Below are 23264 nucleotides of genomic sequence, written 5' to 3'. Positions count from 1 at the left end.
ATGAATAAACAACAAGGTCCTACTGTATAGGACAGGGAGCTATATTCAATATCCTGTGATAAACCATAATAGAAAAGAATATGAAAAAGCATATATACACATAACTGAATCACTTTGCTGTGCAATAGAAAATGACAACATTGTAAATCAACTATACTTCAATTTAAAAAAAAGCCTGCACTTTCCCACAAATGTGTTCATTTTACTTCATCTTAAAACACTAATGGCTAACATTATCAGGGCTTATTACAGGTCAGACACTCTCCTAAAGACATCAATGAACTCATGTATTTCTTATGAAAACTCTGTGATAGCAGCTGTTTTATCCCCATCTTACAGATAAGAAAACTGAGGCACACAAACATTAGGTGAACTCATCCAAAGTCAAGGCTGGGATGCGCTAAGAGCTAGGAAAAAGGGAAATATGAATTTTTAATTCTACTAACTGGAAAAGTGTTTCTGACGCAAAAATAAGTTCTAAAATCTACAAAACAAACACCTAAGTACCAAAAGATTTCTTTTATTAATTAAATCTTTTACAGTAATAAAAGACAGTTTATTTATAAAAGCAAGGCCCTACAGGAAAACTTTTCTGAATAAAGCTTATGATAAAGAGCAGCAGTAAATACTTACCTGCAAAAATAATTCCATGTATCATTAAATCTCAAAAAAATTTTTTAAAAAAGATCATTTATAGCTCAGCAGCCTAACCAGGGATTTGTCCTTGGAGAGTCATATTAAGTATTGAATTATGTGTCTGTGTTCCCAGCCCTACCTGGTGGGGTATTCTATTCTAATCATACTTCAAAGCAGCTAAAATTAGAGAATTAGCATAAAGCCAGGGCCTAAAGGGCTATTTGGAACCCAGGTTTATTACTTTTATTCACTCAATAGTAAACATTTAATGAGTTATCTGCTCTTTGCCAGGGATATCTCCGGTTACTTGAGAATAAATACAGATAAAACTCATCTCTGCCCTCAAGGAACTCAGAGTTTTACTGCAATAAAGACATACCACTGCAGTTCATGAGAGTATAAGACAAAGGTCTCGGGAGATGGGAGGCCAGACTTCCCTGGGGGAGATCCGAGAAGTTCAGAGAGCAGGGCCTGCTTCACCCGAGTCGTGAAGTTCAGGCAGAGAGACTGACATTTGAGGAGGTTCAGAAATGCCCCTAGGGATTGTAAATGACAGCTTCAAGACCCAGAATTGGAAGCCAGGTCTTTCTCCACCTGATCCAATGCTCTTTCCTCTTTACCAACAAGAGAACGAATCTCAAGTGTAATGGACAACTGACTCGCACATGACAGATGGTTCCAAGGCACTCCAGTTTGATCCTCCCATATCACCTGTCGGGATGTTTGGATTCTGGCAGTCACGAGGGAATTGGTCATTGAGCACAATGGTTGCAAGGTGAGTCTTAGAGCAATGGTTCCCCAAGGGTGAACCCTGGACAAGCAGTGTCACCCCAGCTTGGGAACTTGGTAAAATCCAAGCCCCCTAGCCCCACCCTAGACCTGCTCACAGAACACTGACTGAGCTGGGCTTTAACGAGTCCTACAGGTGATACCGATGGAGCTGAAGTCTGAGAACTGCCATTTTAGAGATGTTTAGCAACACTTGCTTTCATATTTGTTTGCTTGCTGACCAGTTGTCCAAATGTTGGAGCTATATTTCATGCCTGCGGTTAGCAGGGGGGACTAGGGTCTTGCTGTTTGTGTGGCTGGTGGATGAAAAACATCCTGTTACATAGGAGCTTGTTAGAATTGCAGAATCTCAGGCTGCCCCAGAGCTCCTAAATCAGAACCTCTATTTAACAAATGCCCAGGTGATTCATGTGCACGTTGAAGTTGGTGAGGTGCTGGGCTAGATAACACCCATTTCCAAAGTTCAGGTTGTATAGTTCTGTGAGTTTAAATGTGGTCACAAATCAGATTGTATTGAAAGATTTTTTTTTTTAATACAACTTTCCCCCTGCTCCCTGGAACTGTTTCATCACTGTGGTAATACATTTTTAAAAAGCCCTTGGTATTTTAGTTCATCTTAAAACTTTTTTAATTTGACACTAGCATATGTATGACTGAGTCCCTTCACTGTTCACCTGAAACTATCATGAAATTGTTCATTGGCTATACTGCAATACAAAATGAAAAAGTTCAGAAGAAAAAAGAATTATTTTATTTATTTTTGCTTTTTTGGCCTTGTCACGGGTCATGCAGGATCTCAGCTCCCTGATCAGGGATTGAACCTGTGCTCCCTGCAGTGGAAGTTCAGAGTCCTAACCACGGCACCGACAGGGAATTCCCTCAGTTCAGTTTTTAAAACAAGACATTTGTTTGGTGCTGCTGCGTGCTACATATTGTTCTGAGTACCAGGAAGACATATGTGAGTAAGATTCCGATATTTCCTTAAGCAGAACAGATTAAAAAACAAAACCAAAGACCTAATGCTGTGTGAGTAAGGCAGTAATAGAAGTATTAAGACATGGGGAGCTCAGAAGAGGAAGCATTGCTCTTGATTGGAGTTGGAGGTACAATCATGGAGGGCTGCCTAGGGAGGTGACCTCTGAAGTCTGATTGGAAAAACTAATAGGACTTCATTAGTTGGACAAAGCAGAGGAAAACTTCAAGACAGAGAGCAAATTTCCTTGGAAAAGGTCACTTAATAAGGTGATTACAAATTCAAGAAGTATTTATCAAAAATGAATTGTTACTATCCTTTTAATCTGTACTTATTCCTGTCTCAGGCACTTAGGAACACTGCTCTGTCTTCTGCTCTATATTCTCAAAGACAGATAAAAATGTCTTCCTGGATTTAGTTATTCTTTCCACTATGCTTTTTCATTTAAGATACGTTCAAGTGTGATTTAGTGATATTTTTATAAGATTAAATGTTATAATTATGTCTTATTCCACATCCATTTGCCTTTAACAGTATGAATACTGTATAATAGAAAAATAATTCTAAAATATAGAGCAATCCTTCACTTATAACAACATGAATGGGTGGCATATACAGGCTGGGTTTCAAAAATAATTTTTTTTCTTTTCAAATTGCAATTTACTCCCAGGAATGTAATTCTTATTTAATGAACGTGAAAATAAAATAGTACTTTCACCCCATCACACACTAGAGAATGCAATTTACATATATTCAATTTCCCCTGACCCCATCAGCTGTGTGGTAATAAAGGGGATCAACTTAATGGAATTTAACCATGGCTTGGCTGCTCTTGTGCCCACCTAACAATGTAAGCTTTTTCTTCCCTGTTAATGTCTCATCCAGTTTTTCCTGGGAGTTCTTGATAGTATCTCACATAAGCTCACCAACAGGTCTGACCAGAATGTGTCTGCCTGTTCTTCTGCCCCCATTTGTTCTTATGATCTGCTCCCTGAAATCTGGCGGACAGCACCTCAGGCTTACCCCATGCCACGTCACCACAATGGAATCTGGCCACGGGTGTCCCCTCCAGGGAGTCCCAAGTGAACCAGAAGCAGAAAGTATATAACTTAGATGGGATACACATCACCATCCCCAATCTGTCCACCCTGTGCTATTCTAAGCCTCAGAATATGCTGCTTGTTCCATAGGATCTGATCAGAGATCTGACGCTGAGGAAAATTGTCTACACCCATGGAAAAAAAAAAAAGTGATTCCTACTTTGCCTTCATATTAAAAAAAGTTTTGACAGGTTTCAGATGGATTAAAAACTAAATATGGAGGGGAGAGAGAAATCAGGAGTTTGGGATTAATAGATACACACTACTACAGATAAAATAGATAAACAACAAGGACCTACTGTATAGCACAGGGAAGTATATTCAATATCTTGCAATGATCTACAATGGAAAAGGATTTGAAAAAATATATATGTGTATGTATATGTATATATATCACTGAATCACTTTGATGTACCCTGAAACTAACACAACATTGTAAATCAACTATACTTCAATTAAATAAATAAAACTAATAAATAAAATACATGTCAGCAAATGTTAAAAAAAGCCCTAAATATGAATAGTGAAACTACAAAGCAAGTAGAAGAGTATGTGTGAGGATGCATTTCTCATGACCAATCGAGGAAGGACTTTTAAACAAAACCTTCAAGGCCAACATCATAAGATTAGAGACAGATGGGCTTGATTATTTCCATACTAAGCTTTTCAGTTTTTAAAGGAAACTATGGACAAAGATTACAGACAATGGGTTGGGAGAAAATGTTGGCAATGTCCCAAACCAATGAGGGCTTTATATCTAAATGCATAAGAAATATCTGGAAATCAACATTAAAAAAACTTGATTGAACATTAAAAAAACTTGATTGAAAGAAACATAAAAGGAAATTAAAGGAAAAAGAATCCATATGGTCAATAAATCTATGAAAAGAGGCTCAAACTCCTTAGGTATCAAAGAATGCAAATTCAAACAAAGAAAGATAAATCCATGAACCAGGCAAAGTCAGAAAGCTGGACAGTGCACATTGTTAGTGGGGTACATGAACCAACGTCTTGTCGGTATGTAGACAGGTGCCACCATCTTGGTCACATTAAGGATACACATACCTTATGAGCCAGTATTTTTGTGTTTCTATGTGGGTGTGTGGTGCTGTTGCTGTTACATAGGAGGACAAATGATGTTTTGTGTAAAAATGATGTTTTACATAGGAGGACGAATGATGTCTCAGCTTTGTTTGTAGCAGAAAGTTGAAGATCATTTGGTGTCCATCACTGAAGAAATGGATAAATAAAGGTGGTAGATGTACACTGTAGAATATTTTATAGCAATAAGAAACCATGATCTGACCAAAGAGTACACATAGCAACATGGGGCAGATCTTTCAATAATAATAATATGAAAATAAAGATCAAGATGATAATTGGAAAAGAAAACATAGGCAGGACACTCGATGACATAAATCAAAGCAAGATCCTCTAAGACCCACCTCCTAGAGTAATGGAAATAAAAACAAAAGTAAACAAGTGGGACCTAATTAAACTTAAAAGCTTTTGCACAGCAAAGAAAACTATAATTAAGGTAAAAAGACAACCCTCAGAATGGGAGAAAATAATAGCAAAAAAAAAAAAACTGACACACTAAAATATATAAGCAGCTCATACAACTCAATATCAGAAAATCAAACTACCCAATCAAAAAGCGGGAAAAAGACCTAACAGACATTTTTCTCCAAAGAAGACATACAGATGGCTAACAAACACATGATAGGATGATCAACATCGCTCATTATTAGAGAAATGCAAATCAAAATTACAATGAGATACCTTACACCAGTCAGAATGGCCATCATCAAAAAGTCTACAAACAATAAATGCTGGAGAGGGTGTGGAGAAAAGGGAACCCTCTTGCACTGTTAGTGGGGATGTAAATTGATACAGCCACTATAGAAGACATTATGGAGATTCCTTAAAAAAACTAGGAATAAAACCACTATATGGCCCAGTAATCTCACTTCTAGGCATATACCCTGAGGAAACCAAAATTGAAAAAGACACATGTACCCCAATGTTCAGTGCAGCAGTATTTACAATAGCTAGAACGTGGAAGCAACCTAGATGTCCATTGAGAGATGAATGGATAAAGAAGTTGTGGTACACATACACAATGGAATATTACTTGGCCATAAAAAGGAACACATATGAGTCAGTTCTAATGAAGTAGATGAACCTACAGCCTTTTATACAGAGTGAAGTAAATCAAAAAAAGAAAAAGAAATATTGTATACTAACATATATATGGAATCTAGAAAGATGGTACTGATGAATTTATTTGCAAGGCAGCAATGGAGAACCAGACATAGAGAACAGACTTATGGACATGGAGAGAGTGGAGGAGAGTGTGGGAAGCATGGTGAGAGTAACATGGAAACTTACATTACCATATGTAAAATAGATAGCCAACGGGAATTTGCTGTATGACAGGGGCTCTGTATCAACCTAGAGGGGTGGGATGGGGAGGGAGATGGGAGGGAGGTTCAAGAGGGAGGGGACATATGTACACCTATGGCTGATTCACATTGATGTCTGACAGAAAACAAAGTACTGGAAAGTAATTATCCCTCAATTAAAAAATTAATAAATTAAAAAAACATCTTCAAAGAAAAAAGATAATTAGAATGAGATCTATTGTACAATACCATTTGATTAAGTCATGATACATGCAAACAAAATAACACTCCCTTTTTCTTTGAACTTACCAGAAGACGTGTTATTCAGATGATGGACCTCCTGAACTGATTTAATTTCTTCTGTTCCCTTCCTTTCCCCTCTCCTTCTCCTTCCCATGTCTTGGTCTGTTTGATTTATCCAAATTGTGTGTGAAACTGTCAGTAAACACCCACTAGGAATGATTTTCTACACTCTAGTCATGCCATCATGAGGAGGAATAGAATAATGTATAGAAGAGTTTAACATGAGCCTAGATACTCAAGAGTACTTATGGGTTCTTTGGTCTGGGTTAGTACTGGGGAATACATAATTTATTGCAAAGAGAGCAATCACTCTTTCTCTCTTTTATCTCTATCTTTACCTTTGTCTCGATCTCTAATCTCTCTCTCTCCCTAAGAAACCAGCCAGCCTAATTTGGTAGCCTGCTTAGAAGGAAACCTCAGAGAAAGCAGATTCAGACCATCTTAGCCTGCTCCTCTGATTGCTTTTCCTGCTCTTGTAATCATCATGGATCGTTGGGCCTGTCTAGGAGGGAATCAATCTTTAGTGAAGTTGAAGAAAACCTATTTCTCAAATTCCACACTTCAGCATACCTCCTGAGAAAAATCATAACACGTATGCACAAAGAGACAGGTACAAGAATGTTCATTGCAGCAGTGTTTTTAATAGCAAAAAAACAACAACCTAAATATCCATTAATAGCATAATCTAAATTCTAATATGCAATAGACGACTGTAAAGCCATAAAGGTCAATGAATGAAAGCTCTCTCTCTTAAAAGGCATAGATCTTTCGAAACTGATGTTGAATAACAAAATCAAAGTGTGGAAAGGATATGTACAGTATGATACCATTTACATAAAGTTTAAAAACATGCCAAACAATATTACACATTTTTAAGGACATGTAATCATGTGGTAAATATATGAAGAACTGCATGGGACGGGTACAAAAGCAAAATCAGGCTAGATGATATCTGAGGAGGGAGACACAGGGCACTGAGGAAAGTTATTCAGAGTAGTCCAACTGTCTCTGATACTCATTTCTTTACAATCAAGATCCAAAGCCATATTGTAATTTGCTAGGATCTGACAAATCTGGGTGGCAGGTACACAGGAATTGACTGCAGAATATTCTAGATAATAATGTATGCTTCAGGTGTGTCATACAAAAAAATCGCAATATTAAATCAATGTGTTAAAGTAGAGAGAGAAACAAAGTAACCCACACATGTAGTTGTGCACACCTAGAATATGGCCAGGTCACGTATTATTCACCTATGACCTCCACACAGTCCATTGAGCACACTGTAACCAAATCAGAGAAGTATGAAACCAGCACTCTGTAGTTCATTAAAAAGAATTTTACGAAAACAATGTAGCTGATATCTCTGAAAAAAATATCAGTTCTGTTCACCAAACACTAAATAATGACTATAGAGAAAACTGAGAGGAAAAAAAAATAATAGAAGGAAAACAATCTAGAATTGAAGAAAGGCATGACATCTCAGAAGGAAAAGATGCACTAAATTCCAAGCAAATTGAACAAAATACAATTCCAGATCTAGAGACAACCTTGTGAAATTCACATTGTGAGTAAACAGAAGAAACAGATCTGTGGGGAGATGGCAGATCGGCTAAAGGAATGAGAACATTCAGCAAACTGATGTAAAAAGATGATGGAACAATGACATCCATCCAAGGAATGTCATTTTGAACCTGGAATCCCATATGCAGCCAAATGATCAATTGAGCAAAGGGGCAAAGTGAAGGTATTTTCAGATATGCAACATTCAAGAAGGTTACATTCCATGAAATCTTTATGAGAAAATTCCCCTAGTAATATTGGATACAGGAAACTATGGGGTCCATTCTAAGAAAGTTGGCAAGGAAAAGTCCTAGGATGATATTTATTCAGATAAAAATAGGTTTATACGAGAAAAGGAAGTCAGACCGCTCTAGCAAAGAGGAATGCCTTCAGGGAGAGCTTATTCCATGGGACAACACAATGGAGGTATTGGATCTGTTAAGGCTTTGATGGAAGCACGAGGGAGAGATTAAAGAAGGCTGCAGGCTCTTTGTCACTCCTCCAACTGAGAGCTATAGCCTAATTCTCCTCTTCTTGAAAATGGTGAGGCCTCAGGTGACCAATAAAATTTTACTGAGTGACTTTCCAGACTAGGTCATAAGATTTGAAGTTTCTGCCTAGTTCTCTTGGGACCTGGTTCTCAGGTGACCAGTAAAAATTTACTGTTTGACTTTCCAGACTAGGTCATAAGATTTGAAGTTTCTGCCTGGTGTTCTTGGGACCCTCGCTCTTGACATGCTCCATCTTGGAAGCCAGCCACCATGTAAAGGTGCTGCAATCTTGAAATCGCTATGTTGTGAGAAACCCAAACCTCACGGAGAAGTCTCCTGAAGACTCTGTTTGACAGCCTCCAATGAACTCTTGGCTAGTTGTGAGCCACGTAAGAAGTCATTGTGAAGCCCTGTCAAGCCTCAGGTGACTCTGGCCTCAGTCACCACTTAAACGCAGCTGCATGAGACACTGCAAGTGAGAATCAGCCAGCTGAGTCCAACCCCAGACCCAGGAGGGATGCTAACAGTTCTTTAAGCTCCTACATTTTGAGGTGGTTTTTAATGCAGTGCTAGATATTCAGAATAGCCTATTTTAATTTCATGAGAAAGGAAAAAGGAAAACCTATAGGAACTTCAGAAAAACTTTTTAAAAAAACCTAGAAACTAAATACAAAGGCAGCTATGATATGATTTTGAAAAATCAATGCTATTTAAGGAAAGAGTCTATTTTATTTTGATGCTTTGAACATTCTTTCAAGTGACTTGGGAGCCATGATATTGAAGGTGGATAAAATGAATCCTCTTATCATCACAATACAAACGCTGATTATTGGCTTGTAAACTGTACCGCCAATCTAAGTCTAATGAATGACTTCATTTTCATGAGAGAAATGAAAATGCTACCAGTCTTGACTAAGAGGAAACAGTAGGACAAGCTTGCACTTATAAGGAGGAGGAATCTGATTTAGTTAAAAGGGCTCTGTGAAGCAATGACACTGAACTTCTGTTAGGCAAGTGTAGGGCAGAAAACTAGCTTGCTTTGGCATATATATGACTATTCTTGCTGCTACAGAACTTCTCCAGGTTGAATGCAATTCAAATTGTGTTCTGTCTACTTTCTCTTGTCTTATGAAACTTCTTCGCTTAATGTCTCCTGATGTTGAAAATCCAATCTGGTGAGAGTTCTCTTAAATATGTATGTGGCTGTTGTCATCTCTTTTGGATCTATTAATCATAGCCACTCTGTGTGTATTTCACTGTTTAAACACATTTTAAGTAATTTAAGCTTCAGTCACAAGACAAGGTTTAGTGCAGAAAAAAGTGATTTTCAGATGTGAGCACTCATTAGAATTATATGGTGGCTTCTTCAATCCTCCTGGTGGACTGCACCCCCCACCGCCCCCCACCCCCCAGAACCTGAGTCAGTGGGTCTAGGTAGAACACAGGAATCCACATCTCTATGTTACCAGAAAGTGCTGCTGCTGCTGGTTCAAGGGCCACACTTTGAAAATCACCAATTTAAGATACAATGAATTCACAGTAAACTCTTTCTTCTTTCCTTCCACATATAGGGGTCTCTGTTTCACCTTCTAGAAGAGGTCTGGATAATATCGTGGTTTTCGCAAAAGCAGTCAACTATGCTGGTTTTCCAGGCTGTAGTGGTTTACAAAACATTGGTCCCTAAACATTGTGACCAATGTTGCTTTTAATAACAGTGTAAATGATATCAATGTGGTGGTGGTGGTGCTGCTGCTGCTAAGTCGCTTCAGTCGTGTCTGACTCTGTGCGACCCCATAGACAGCAGCCCACCAGGCTCTGCCACCCCTGGGATTCTCCAGGCAGGAACACTGGAGTGGGTTGCCATTTCCTTCTCCAATGCATGAAAGTAAAACGTGAAAATGAAGTCGCTCAGTCGTGTCCGACTCTTCGCGACCCCATGGATGGCAGCCCACCAGGCTCCTCCGTCCATGGGATTTGCCAGGCAAGAGTACTGAAGTGTTGCTACTCATGGCCTAAAATAGGAGGAATGAGTGAAGAAGTGGTGAGGGGGAAAGAAAGATATGCTGGGGAAATAATTTGCTCCACTCCACATCAATGAGGAATCAACAGAGACCGTCTAAAGATGACTGAACAAGAAGCAGAGGTTTAACTATAATATTTAAAGTTAGATAATGAAGACTAGAACACAGTAACACCCCTATTAGATATGGGATGGGGAGGAGAAAGAAAGGTGAGCGGTAACATAAATAAGTGAATTCCTCATCGCTCAAGAGGTGATTGGCAGCGATTGTCCATAGTCGGTAAGTCAACAAATCGTACTATTTAGAATTAAGGAGAAAATCACTCTGCTAAGCTCTGCTAAGCCACTTCAGTTGTGTCCGACTCTGTGTGACCCCAGAGGGCAGCCCACCAGGCTCCCCCATCCCTGGGATTCTCCAGGCAAGAACACTGGAGTGGGTTGCCATTTCTTTCTCCAATGCAGGAAAGTGAAAAGTGAAAGTGAAGTCATTCAGTCGTGCCTGACCCTCAGTGACCCCATGGACTGCAGCCTTCCAGGCTCCTCCGTCCATGGGATTTTCCAGGCAAGAGTACTGGAGTGGGGTGAGAAAATCACTAGAAAAACTAAAAACAGGAACTGGTGAAATGGGTTGTCTCTTGGAACTGGGACTTAGTGGAGAGTTTGGGATGGGAGATGGTTGCTTTTTATTCTGTAATTTCTTTGGTGGAATTTAAGTTTTTAAAAAATACATGCTGTATTTATTTGATTAAAAACAATCAAGCTAGCTACTTGGCCCAAACCTGGTGAAGAAAACTGCAATTCCTGAGTTCAAATCTTGATTCTGACAACATCCATGATTTAGGGCCAATTATATTTGGATTCTCTAGCCTCAATTTTCTTTCTTAAAAAAGATAAAGATTATTAGGTATAAAATAAGCTACAAGAGGATATTGCACAACACGAGGGATATAGCAAAAAATGAAAAATAAGCAAGGCATGATAATAATTTCTCAGAGGTTGTTCTAGGAAATAGATGCAATAATTATGCATGAAAATCATTTGGCATAGTACCTGGCACATTTGCCTGAATAAATGTTAGGTGTTTTTATTAATGTCATTCTAATCATACTGGTAACAGATTAGAAACCACATTTGCAGTAGTGAGGAACAGAGGCAGACAGGAGGCAGAAAAGACAGGCATGTATTTCTGGGTGATGTGACACTACATTTATTTACATCACAGGCATGGGCACGGGTGTGTGTGTGTCTTTTGCCTTGTCTCAGCTTTCTCAGAAATCAAGGGAGTATGAACAGAATACTTCAGTATAGCCTGATTCAACAATATAGTTTTACATAGCTTTGCAAAACGAAGGGAGAGAATCCATAAAGAAATGAGCCCTGTTCCATATTCATCTCTGCTTAAGCCCACATGAAGAAAAGAGCATCCTTTCAGGGTACTCTGGCCAGCAGTGCCAAGTGGGCATGGAGGCCAATTGAACTTCACTGTGTGGGCTCCACTTCAGATGAATAACTGAGGAGCAGGTGACCTGGAGCCTATTCATCCCCCTTCCCATAAATACATGAGAAAGGCATGGTTATGCTGGCTAAAGTTTAGCATCTTTACTAATTCATCTGCCAGTTTAATTGTTTGATGTAACCTGACCTCAAAGTCATACTTGACTCTAAAATGAATGCAAAGAAGAAAGTCATACTGCTGCAGAAAGTTTACCTATGGACTCACCACTAATGAAATCCTGACCTGTACAGGTCAGTGCATCATAATTATTGGAGTTTCCAGCCCCAGAGAAGCTCGGCATATTAACATGGAAATAAATCTAGAGAATGGGCCAGGGCCAAGACAGAGCTGGCCAAAGGCTGTCCACCTGGCCTTTGATGACTTATGTCAGAGGTGTGGGTTCTGAAAGCTTTTGAAGTTTGTATTTCAAGTGTCTACACTGTATATTCTGTTCAGAGGAATATGTGACCTGTTGAGTTTGTTTGAAGGCTGAAGGAAAAGCCTTAGACGGCAGGGCTGACAGCCCCCAAGGTGGTCCCCGTGATTCCTGCCCCTGCTGTTCACGCCCCATCCAGCCCTCTCCCCTTGAGTGTGGACAAGACCTAGAACATGCTTCTAACCAACAGAATATGGCAATGGTGAAGAAATTTTGGAGATGTACTTACGGTCCCAAATCAATTTAATTTTGAGTTGATTAAATGAGTTTATTCTGGGAAGACCTGACTTAAACCTCTTTGCAGACTTGACAAAATAAGCAACCACGTTGGAGATGGCCCTGTGGCAAGCAGTTGTGGGCAGCCTCTATGACCCTGGGGCAGCCTCTGGTCTCCAGCCAGCAAAACAGCAGGAATAATGGCCAGTCCTAAAGCTGCAAGAAAATGAATTATTCTAGCAATCTGAATGAGCTTGGAAACAGAGTTATCACCAACCAAATCTTCAGATGAGAATGCAGCCCAACCTAAACCTTGTTTGCAACATTTTGAGACCCTGAGCAGAGGACCACTTAGGCTGTGCCCAGACGCCTGACCTCCAGACTGTGAGATACTAAATGTGTGTTATTGCAAGCCACTAAGTTTGTGTTAATGTGTTACTCAGCAATAGAAAAGTAGTACAGAAAGGTGGGGGTAGGGAGTGTCAGGGAGATAAAGCGGGGAAAGAAGACAAAGGCAATAATGAAGACAATAATGCATAGTGGAGATTCAAGTTAAATTGGCTTTCATCAAACTCTGAGCTTACAGCTTCCTTTATTCCTTTCTACCTTGTATATATTTTAAATCTCAGAAAGATTGGGTCACATCTGAGTGGACTTGGGATCCAGCTTGGAACCTAACCAAGAAGGAAGTTGGGCCCAAGAACCGGTGGAAAGATGGGGAAAAGCAGTGGAAAGTTCCAGCTCTGGACTGAGGGTTGGTGTGGCATCAGACTGTTTTCAGGAGAGACATATTTCAGGGAACAAACTGCATATGCTGCCTGTTAGGTCAGTATTTGACACAATTGGCATATACCATCATATGTGGTAATCGTCATAAAATAATCTATGGTCAAAATTCACAGCAGATTTTCAGATCTTGGGGAGAGTATAGTTATCCATGTAAATCATACATGATCATCTAAGGCATCCAAATGCTAAGAACAAGTGAGTGTTGTTTGAGTCTCTGTGTGTGTTGGCATTGTTCAGGGGCACTCTAATGAAGGATACTCTTTAGCTGCTGCTGTTCCATTACATATACCCTTTACATGTCTTTAGCACGGCCTGTGTGAAATGGAGGTCATGTGTACTAAATGATCAGAGTTAGCTCCATCCTACCAAATCTAGAAAAATCTTCCTTAACAGCCTATCAATTTCCTTCTTAGACTTTACTGCAATCTGTCACAATTATGCTTATTTTTCTACATTTTTTTGGTCTGTTTGTCTGCTAGAGTTTCATTGCCCAATATGGTAGCTACTAGCCATGGGTGGGTGTTTAAATTTAAATTAATAAATTGTATGAAGTTAAAAATTCGGTTGCCATGTTGGAAGTCCTCAATAGCCATGCATTTCTCTTTGCTACTATATTGTACTTCAAAGATTTAGAAAATTTCCATTATTGCAGAAAATTCTATTGGACAGTACTGAATGCTACCCATTCAGTCATTTTTACCACAGATTTCAGACCCTTTAAACACCTAAGTACAGAAAGTCTTCATTCTGGATGGCTCTGATATATGTGAATCTCCATTAACACAGTTTAGCTAAACACCAGTTCCCCAACAACATGGTTTAAACTTTGGTTACCATGGTATGTTAACTGTGAGTAACTCCATAAAGAACAAATTTTGCTACTAACTCTTTAATCAAAAAACCACTATATAAATAAAAGATGGGGACTTCCTTGGTGGTCCACTGGTTAAAAATCCCCCTTAAAATGCAGGGGACATGGGTTCTATCCTTGGTTGGATAACTAAGATACCACATGCTGCGGAGCAAATAAGTCCTTGTCCCACAACTACTGAGCCCATGTGCCACAACTAGAGGGTCCATGCGCTGCAACTAAAGATCCCGAGTGACACAACTAAGACCTGATGCAGCCAAATAAATAAATAGAAATAAATGATAAAAGATGTGCATGATGATCAATGACTAATCATATTATCTCCTTCAAAGTCTGCCACTGATCAGTCAATATGACATCTGGTATTCACTTCATGCACAGACAGCAAAGCATGAAGTTGTGCTTCCTCCCTTTCTTCTGAGTGATGAAACAGAACCATATAACGTTTTATAAAAAAATGGATGATTACAACAGGGAACTGGCCGATAAAGGCAAAAGTGCAACAAAGAAATAAAAGTGGTTACTCTGGAAGTAGAATTATAATCGAATGTAAACGGAGTAATAGAAGAAGCAGGTGACTGTGGGAATGCCATCACTGTCCTCATTTGGGATTACAGATATGCAGGTCGTCTGGAGGGATGCAGGGAAGGCGAACTTAGTGACAGAAAAACGGGAAGTGGTTGTGACATAAAGGGTGAAGCAGTCCCCGAGGAAGTGACACTGGGGAAAAACAGTCACATCAAGGAACTCTTAGAGACATTTCACAACAAAGAAAGCACCGATGATAAAATGTTGGAAGTTGATCCATCCTGAGAAAGGAGTATGGCAACTTGCTGAAGCATACAAAGATGCTAATTCCATACTGTAAGTTGTTGTTGTTGTTTGGTCGCTAAGCCATGCCAGACTCTTTTACAACCCTATGGACTATAGCCCCCATGCTCCTCTGCCCATGGGATTTCCCAGGCAAGAATACTGGAGTGCGTTACCATTTCCTTTTCCAAGAGATCTTCCTGACCCAGAGATAGAATCCACATCTCCTGCCTTGGTAGGCACATTCATTACCACTAAGCCACCTGGGAAGCCCATACTGTAAGTTACATGATGCAAAAAAGGCAAGTACTGTTCAAACTACTCTTTATAAGGTTTTACAAAAAGACTCATATTAATTCTCAGAGTTTCTAATGTTTTAAATGACTGTGTACTGGATAAATAGGCATTCTATTATATTGTCATATCCCTATACATTAATAATTAATAAGAGAATATTTTGACTAAAAGTCTTTATGGATCACAGAACAATTATAATTTTTTCACAGTATTAAGATCACTTTATGCATTTTGGGCCTGCACGGTCTTCTCTGCAGTCCTGTACTACCATACAAAGTGAAGACTGCCTGCACTGACTTACCCTGAGCCCCTTCTTTCTTGAGAAATAACAAAGGATTACCCATTCTAGAATGGGTGTTCCCTTTTTGGCAGAGACCACGTCAATCATATTGTACCCTGCCTCCAGAAACTAGCAGAGTGTGTGCCCAGACTAGGACATTGTTAACAGCTATTTGAACAAATGAATGGACTCACCCTGGGAGCTGGGAGACAGAAAGGAGTTATGGGTCATGTAGTCAAACAGCAAGATGTGCCAAGGGTACTAATTCAACAGGAAAACAGAACTATTGCTTGGTTGGAGTTAACCAAGAAGACTCAGCTTCCCCAATCCCACCTATATTGACAGTCGAAGCTAATTCTTCCTAACGTTGTGAATGACGAGACTGCAAAGGACATCCTAGTCAAGAATTTAGACTGCAGAGTGAAAAATGAAGGGAATTCCTTGCTGGTCCATTGGTTAGGATTCCATGCTTTCACTGCCGAGGGCCCGGGTTCAATCTATGGTTGGGAAGATAAGATCCCAGAAGCCATGCAGTGTGGCACATTAATTTTAAAGCAACAGAAAACTGAGATGCGATTATAAATATGGAGGAAAGATTAGGGCAAGTTCAGCAGAAGGCAGTGGGTTAATTTCAAGTTTAATGGTGAAATAAGTTATCCCAATACTTGGGATAATTGATTATCTACTTCTTTCAGCTATGCAGGATTTAATTCCATTCTTTTCTACAGCAGAAACAGTTGATAAAGACATGGATTGTTCTTTCATGAATTTCCTATGTATAGTCTTTGAAATTTATTTATTTATTAAATTAAAAAAGTTCTAATACAATTTCTGAAGGTTACTTTCCAAGCTTTGAAATGAAAAAGTGAGAAGGGTAGGCTAGGGAATAGGTGGAATAAAAAGTACCCAACTTAGTGATGTTCAAGTTGGTATGAATAAAATTCAGTTCAAAAGGTAAGATTCCAACCCTTTGATCTTTCAAAGCTGAGAAGCTATTTCTGCAATCTGACTTGAAAGTTTTATCATAGTTTTTGGACTGCCAGAGGGGAAACTTGCACTGAAATCCACAAAACTAAACTGAAAACTATACTCACAGACAGACACACACACATTTATATACTCAAACACCTCTTTTACACCTCTATATCTCAAACACATCCTCCCCCAACCCCTGCTAAAATCAACCCCTTTCACAGCACAAAATCAGGTTAGAGAAACAATGTAATAATATCCATATATTTTGACTCCTGTGAAGATTCTCAACGGTTTAGAACAGAGAAGGAATCACCTGAACATAGCTAATTTGCCTTTTCAATTTCAAAAATAGTTAACACAATTACAAATGGTGATAATCAGTCCAAGAGAACAAACATTGCCAAATTAAGAGTAAACCAGGAGGAATAAATTAAGAGTGCCATCCTGAGTAGCTCAGAAATAACATTCAGAGAATAACTGACACTTAGAACTATATAAAAGAAGAACAGAAATGCAAATTGTCTTTCCAAAGATGGAGCATGATGAAAGAGGAAATTCACAGCAAAAGGAATCGATCTATTGTAATGTTGTTGTGGCTGGTCATTTCAATATAGTCAGTTCTTCTTCTCTGAAACATAATTTCTTTTGTGATTAGACTAACTTCAGCTGGGCTGAGGGGTCTGTTTTAATTTTAATGTCTAATGCAATTGCATAAGTCGTTGGGATTTACTGGCAGCCTAATACTGTCAGGGTGATTCATCTGAGCCCTCTGTCTTTCCATGTCAATCAGATTCTTCCAGCCAATCCACTTACATAAGATATGGTGAAACTGAGACTCAGAAACGGGGCAAATGTGTTCAGACTGAGTCAAAAGTTACACTCAGAAACACCTACAATAATAATAACATTAGCATAGATATTGAAAAAATTGAAAGCAGATGTCCTAAATTGTTGACAATGACTGTCTTTGGGGGTTTCTTCATTATTTCTGTAACATTTATTTGATGATATTATGGAATTTTTAATTTTAAAAAGTGTAAAAATGGCATTATGATTATGTTTAAAAATTCTTATCTATAGTAAGTGCTTACCGAAATAGTCATGGATTAAATGCTATGATGTCTGGGATTGGCTTCTACATACGCTGTGGAAGGAGGTGCCTAGAAATAGAGAAAATAAGATTGGACATGAATTGGTGTGTGATGAGTACATATTGATTCATTATATGATTGTGTCTACCTCTGTATATGTTTGAAAGCTTTATCATAAAAGATTAATTAAAATGATAGGTGATACACCTTGAAAACTAGGCTGCAGACTAAGTGTAAGGGACCTTAGGGACAAGAAACTTTCATTCTCTGGTTCAGTGGTCTGCACACTTCAGTGAGTGCAACTCTGTCTGTGACAATATCCCATACATGCACCAGGCATATGCTTATTTAACTGATTTATTGAAAATGATGTACATATACCACTGTGCTCTTAGGCTGTTATAAAACATACACAAATGTAAAAAAGGCTAGATAAAAATAAACACACGGATCATTCTAATACATTCTTCCTACACTCTAGTGGATCTGGACCCCACTTAGGAGAAGCACGTTTAGCAACAGGGGAGCTTTTGAGGTTTTCTAAGTAGTAAAAAGTTTGTTTATATGAAACAAAAATTTATTGGTGCACCCAAAGGTTCTGAGAGATTGATTAGTAAGACCCAGAGCTATTTCACTGAGGCCTCCCAAAGAAATGAAATGGACCGGGACGGTGTTCTAACTGGAGATGTCACGTTCTTGTATAGTTCTTTTATACATATGCAATACATTAATGTATTCTGCACAGTCAGGATACAATATGCATATAAAACAAACAGCCCCCACGTGTTATCTTGGGCAATATATTTAATGCAATGCTTATGATGATAGTGATATATAACACTGAGTGCTTACTCTCTGCCAGGTATTGCAGTAAGAACTTCATATACATAATTTTAGTTAAAATTCATGACAATCCTATGGAAATAGGTCTTATTATTGACTTCCATTTTACTAGAAGGAACTTGAGACTGAGAAAAATTGACTATCTTTCCCAAGATGAAAGGAATAGAAAATGGCAGAGCCCAAATTTAAATCAAGAAGTGTCTGACTGCAAACTCCATGTCCTTAACTATGAAACCATATTGCCTCCATATGGAATTAATGATAGCGTCCAAACCATGAGATCATTGTGATGATTAAATGAGATAATATATATGTTTCACACATTGTCTGACATAGAACACAATCCTATTAATATTTTAGTACACAGAATATTTACCAAAATTTTCCACAGTAAACACCATTAATACTTCTATCAAACACCGATATTTATAATTGTAATCAAATAATGTTTTATTAAACATTGTAATAACACATGTCTAAACTTCTTTTGTTTGCTACCACCTATAAATATGTGTGGCTTTTTAAATTGAGTCTCTATGGAACGAATGATGAGAGAGATAGCAACTGGGGACTGTGTTATGCCTACAAAAATGGAAATATTTGCACTGGGCACACTCCTGTCATATTTTAAGAAGCCATCTACATAAATAAGAGTGTGTGTAACTTGAACACTAAAAGAGCCATGAAGTACATATGTACATTATCAACTTTATTTTACAACTGCAGAATTGGCATCCTTTTGCTTTGACTCAAAGATACATTTTTAGAGAGACGACGGTTCTGAAAACTTCTTTGCATTCCACCAGGTTCACTTAAAGTGGTCAAGTTTACCACTCATTTTCTAAACAAATTTTTTCCCAGCTTACATATTTCTATCAGCCAATCCAGACTAGAACATTTCATAAATACTTCATTATTTATTTCAGTATGGCTTCCATATTACAGTAACTATCTTTCCCTGATTTTCTGTAACATTCCAGATTCAAAACTTTGTCCCAGTGTTAGGCTGTCATCACAAATTTGGTTGGAAGCATGGGCTCCTGCAGAGGGGATGCATGAAGCTCTTTGCTGAGAGCTGTGATCTGCGATGTGACTCATAGCCTGATGAGTGGTCTGCTTCATGTTACTGGACCTGCATTTACTTGTGAGGGTCATTTTATGTTCCTTTTTGTAATTTTGCAAATACTTCTCTAAATGCTCTGTCACTCTGAAGGAAATCCTATGTTTCATGGCTGAAATGGTGGGCAGAGAGATTGTCTTTGGTTTGTATAGTTTGACACTGAGTCAAAGCAGAGCTTTCTTTTCATCAAACAATTTAATTTTGGTATTCCGAATTACTTTCATTTTCCATAATTAGTCTATAAGTAGGTATTATCCAGAAACCTGCCCATCGTTCCCTCTGTTCTTCTATTTGGGAAGTACATTCATTCTAGAAACATCATGAAGAGTATTTGTGTTGACACAATAGAATCCATTCCCACCCCATTTCTAGCCCAAATGGCATAAGCCAAAATGAAATATGTAGGATTCTTGGAAAAAAGCATCAGATAACCAAACACTATGAGCAAAAATTAATTTATTATATATTCGCTAATAATTCATAATAGCTTTTTGAATTTTAAATGTCTTTTTGCTATTTCCAATGCTTAAAAATCATAGCTTTAAAACATAAGTACTGTTTTATATACATTGTGATTTTTCTTTCCTTTTCTTTTCTTTTTTACTTCTAAATATGAATGATATGGTCTCCAAGTATCAGCTTGGAAGGAAAGGGGATAGGATTCATTGTTTTGCTCCAACACAGCAGAAATTAAAATTTCACATCACATACCTGGAGTTTTGACTATATGAAAAATAGCCAAATGTCACCACTTTCTTGTATATTTCTTTTACATGTATATATATGTATAATATAAACAGAATACATCTGGATTAGTACATTTCAACTTTTCATCAATGTGACTTTTATCTCCTATTTCATAGAAAATAACAAAATATACAGAGAGAAGAAAGGAGACGTCTGTTCATCGTACACATAAAGTAAATAAAAGTTCATGTATGGCTTTGCAAAGGTAGATTATGACGTGACTTTCATACTTTATTTATTTAAAAGCATCTTGAGAGAACGTGTTAGTGTGCTTACGAGAGCGGCCATGGTGGTTGAATGTCGCATCGAGAGTCCAACATTGGGATCACCAGTGGTCTTTCCAGTGGCTGCCTCGGCAGCTTTCAGGAGACAGATGTAGTTTATGACCACTTCATCGATCTTTGCTACTATTTCCTGCCGCTGTGTTTCAGAGTTCACGACTTTAACTAATCGCATGCAGGCTTCTGTTAGGCAACAGAGCACTTGAAAGCTGGAAGTCATAGCTAGGAGCATCTCTTCTGGGCTTTTCTCAGCCATTGCCATTTTCCGACAGGCACTTCCCAACTGTCTGGACTCAATGGATAATAGCTGCTTGTACTGAGAAAGTGTTAGGTCATATGCTTCAGGGCGTGACTCCTCTTTCCTTCCCTTGGTTGCCCTGACAAGGCAGAGCAGCTCATTGGCATCATTTTGGGCTGCGAGGAACCCATCGGGCATTGTATATGTGCTCTCCTTAAGGGCATTTATCCTTGCAATCCGGGCATCAAAAGCTAAGTTGCTGAAGTCCACATCATCTGGGCCACTCAAGTCTTCGGCCCAGACCTTCAGCACTGAACCTCTGGACAGCTCTCCTCCTTGCTTCTGAATTCCAACAGCCAGGGGTGGGCTGGTTGGGTCTGGCATGGCTTGAGTCATCTGTGGTCGAAAGAGGCAAGAGACTTGGTGGGTGGCCTCTCCCTCCTCTTCGTCCTCATCACCATCTTCATCCTGCCCTCGGTTCAGGAAGCAGTAGCTGAAAGGTCCCCGGCATCTCCAATGGCTGCCTTCCAGCTTCCGCAAGGGCAATGTCCTATATAGCTTTGAGTCTTTGTGAGCCACCGGGGACCTTTTGTGAACTTTCCCCTCAGAGCTAAAGTGCATCGAGCTTTGGGAAAAACTTTTGGTGAGCTTCTTCCCTAGGGGGAGTTCTGCTCGCCTTTCTGAACTGGTCTCCTGTGCTTCTGTGATACCTGGACACTTTAAGCTGACCGCACCCTGGCTTCTCTCCTGGAAGGTCTCCAAACTGACAGATCCTGAGAGGATACTGCTGCTCCGTCTCAGAGCCCTCTGGCTGGGGGATGTCCTAAGGCTCCCCCTTCTCAGATCCAGTGGCCACCAGCTCACAGCCTCTCCGTAGGCCTGGTTTGCTTGGGAGAAATCGTTAGGGTCTTGATTTGGAATTGGCACCTTTGATTCCGAGTGAATGTTTGATGGTAGCAGGGTGGGATCAGCTTCAGGATATTGAGACCAAGCTGAAGGCATGCCTCCTCGTCTCTCCTTCCCAGGCTCTGTCAAAGCTACACTAGGGGTAGCAGAAAAACAGAGAATCATTAAGCACCTCATGGGTGGTCATTTTTACTAAATCTCTATGTGATGTCTGTGATCTCCCAAGGATATATTCGAGAGAACACACGTCTTACAGAGATTATTCAAGCATATTTATGACTTTGAAGTTCCATTTTAAGGAGTTAGATTAATCCTGGCATTGGCTATCTTTTTAAAAAGAAGTGGCCTAATTTAATTAATGCAAATTAAATATACTAATCTTTTAAAGCGGACCCCATGAGGTTTTCCTGCTACAGGGTTTGAAGCTGAGACACTGGGAAAGTGCCAGAAAAGTTGTCATGTGAAAAGCACAATTTCCACTTCATAGAATTTTTGTGAGAAGCAACGGGTAAATTAGGTGAAAGCTCTTTGTAAACTGCAAAGTATCCTTTAACGAGTTTAGAGGAAAAGATGCTAGCTAGGAGATGAGTTAAGTAACATTCAGAGATGGGTTTCCCAAGGCAGGTGAAACTAGTGGTGAGTTTTGACAAAGGAGATAATCTTAAAAGGGCACGAATGGAAATTAACTGACATCATTGACTCAATGGACATGAATATGAGCAAACTCCAGGAGACAGTGGAGGACAGAGGAGCCTGGCGTGCTGCAGTCCATTGGGTCGCAGAGTTGGGCACAAATGAGCAACTGAACAAGAACAAGGTCTCACTGACATCTACTGACCTACTGGAAAAGACTATTTGAGGGCATAATTTGAAATTGGAAGGTATGAACGAGTGTCTGTTTTTGCCCCACGATGGCTAGACAAGTGGGTCTTGGAGACCGCTAAGGGCCCACCTGGTGGCAAAATGGTGAAGATGAGCACAGAAGATAGCTGTGCTCATGTTTCTACCTGTACTTATTATTTTATTATTTGGGGGGAGATAAAACAGCTCATCATGTACCCCCAGACCTTCCTGACACTGCAGTAGGCCTGCCACCTCAGAATACTCATCTTAGAGAGTTTTACAGAGTATGGAGAATCTGGAAATATTGCTGAAAGGCAAATGATCTCTCCCAATCCCTCCCAACTCCCAGATCCCCTGCTCTATTATCCTTTCCTGCTTCTCAAAAATGAAATGGCAAAATGAGAAATTTGATATCTTGAGAAGGAAATCAACCTTTTGTGATTCTTATAACTTAAAAGTAGCACTGGGCCTGGCTAAAAGTCTACATTTAGAATTCAGGAAAAAAAAAATATTGCTCCATTAAATTCTAAAAGCAAGACAGAGCAGGAATCTAAAGGGCAAATGCCATTGCCACTACTGCCCAGATCTAGAAACATCAGTATGTATTAAACACTGGGGGACTGATGATAGACACTTCACCTGGCCGCAGTTCGGCAGCTTTTTCAAGAATAAAACCCTAACTTTTACTTTTTTTCCAGATTTTTAGTTTTAGGCTTGTGGTAAATTTGTTTTACATGCTCCTGGCG

At 39.2% G+C, this 23264-nt stretch overlaps 1 protein-coding gene and 1 long non-coding RNA gene across 4 annotated transcripts in view; both read right to left on the bottom strand.

The window, feature by feature from the left end:
• Nucleotides 1–11463: 11463 nt before the first annotated feature.
• LOC138930140 (uncharacterized) lies at nucleotides 11464–17609 on the bottom strand. The gene is made up of 2 exons (XR_011446100.1): nucleotides 17541–17609; nucleotides 11464–12643 (listed from the first exon to the last, which is right to left on the bottom strand). It is a non-coding gene; the product is annotated as an uncharacterized lncRNA (long non-coding RNA).
• Nucleotides 17610–19942: 2333 nt separating this feature from the next.
• FRMPD4 (FERM and PDZ domain containing 4) overlaps nucleotides 19943–23264 on the bottom strand; it is a 376391-nt gene continuing 373069 nt past the window's right edge. For 2 of the 3 annotated variants that reach the window (XM_070289748.1, XM_070289749.1), the window contains one exon: nucleotides 19943–21806. In XM_070289748.1, coding sequence (XP_070145849.1) covers nucleotides 20482–21806 — 1325 coding nt within the window. In that variant the 3' untranslated portion in view covers nucleotides 19943–20481. Of the gene's footprint in view, nucleotides 21812–23264 lie in introns of all 3 variants that reach the window. The other variant, XM_070289750.1, reaches the window with a different exon arrangement.

Source organism: Ovis canadensis, chromosome X (genome assembly GCF_042477335.2).
Source record: "Ovis canadensis isolate MfBH-ARS-UI-01 breed Bighorn chromosome X, ARS-UI_OviCan_v2, whole genome shotgun sequence".
Classification (NCBI taxonomy): domain Eukaryota; kingdom Metazoa; phylum Chordata; class Mammalia; order Artiodactyla; family Bovidae; genus Ovis; species Ovis canadensis.
This window is presented reverse-complemented; position numbering and strand designations above follow the sequence as displayed.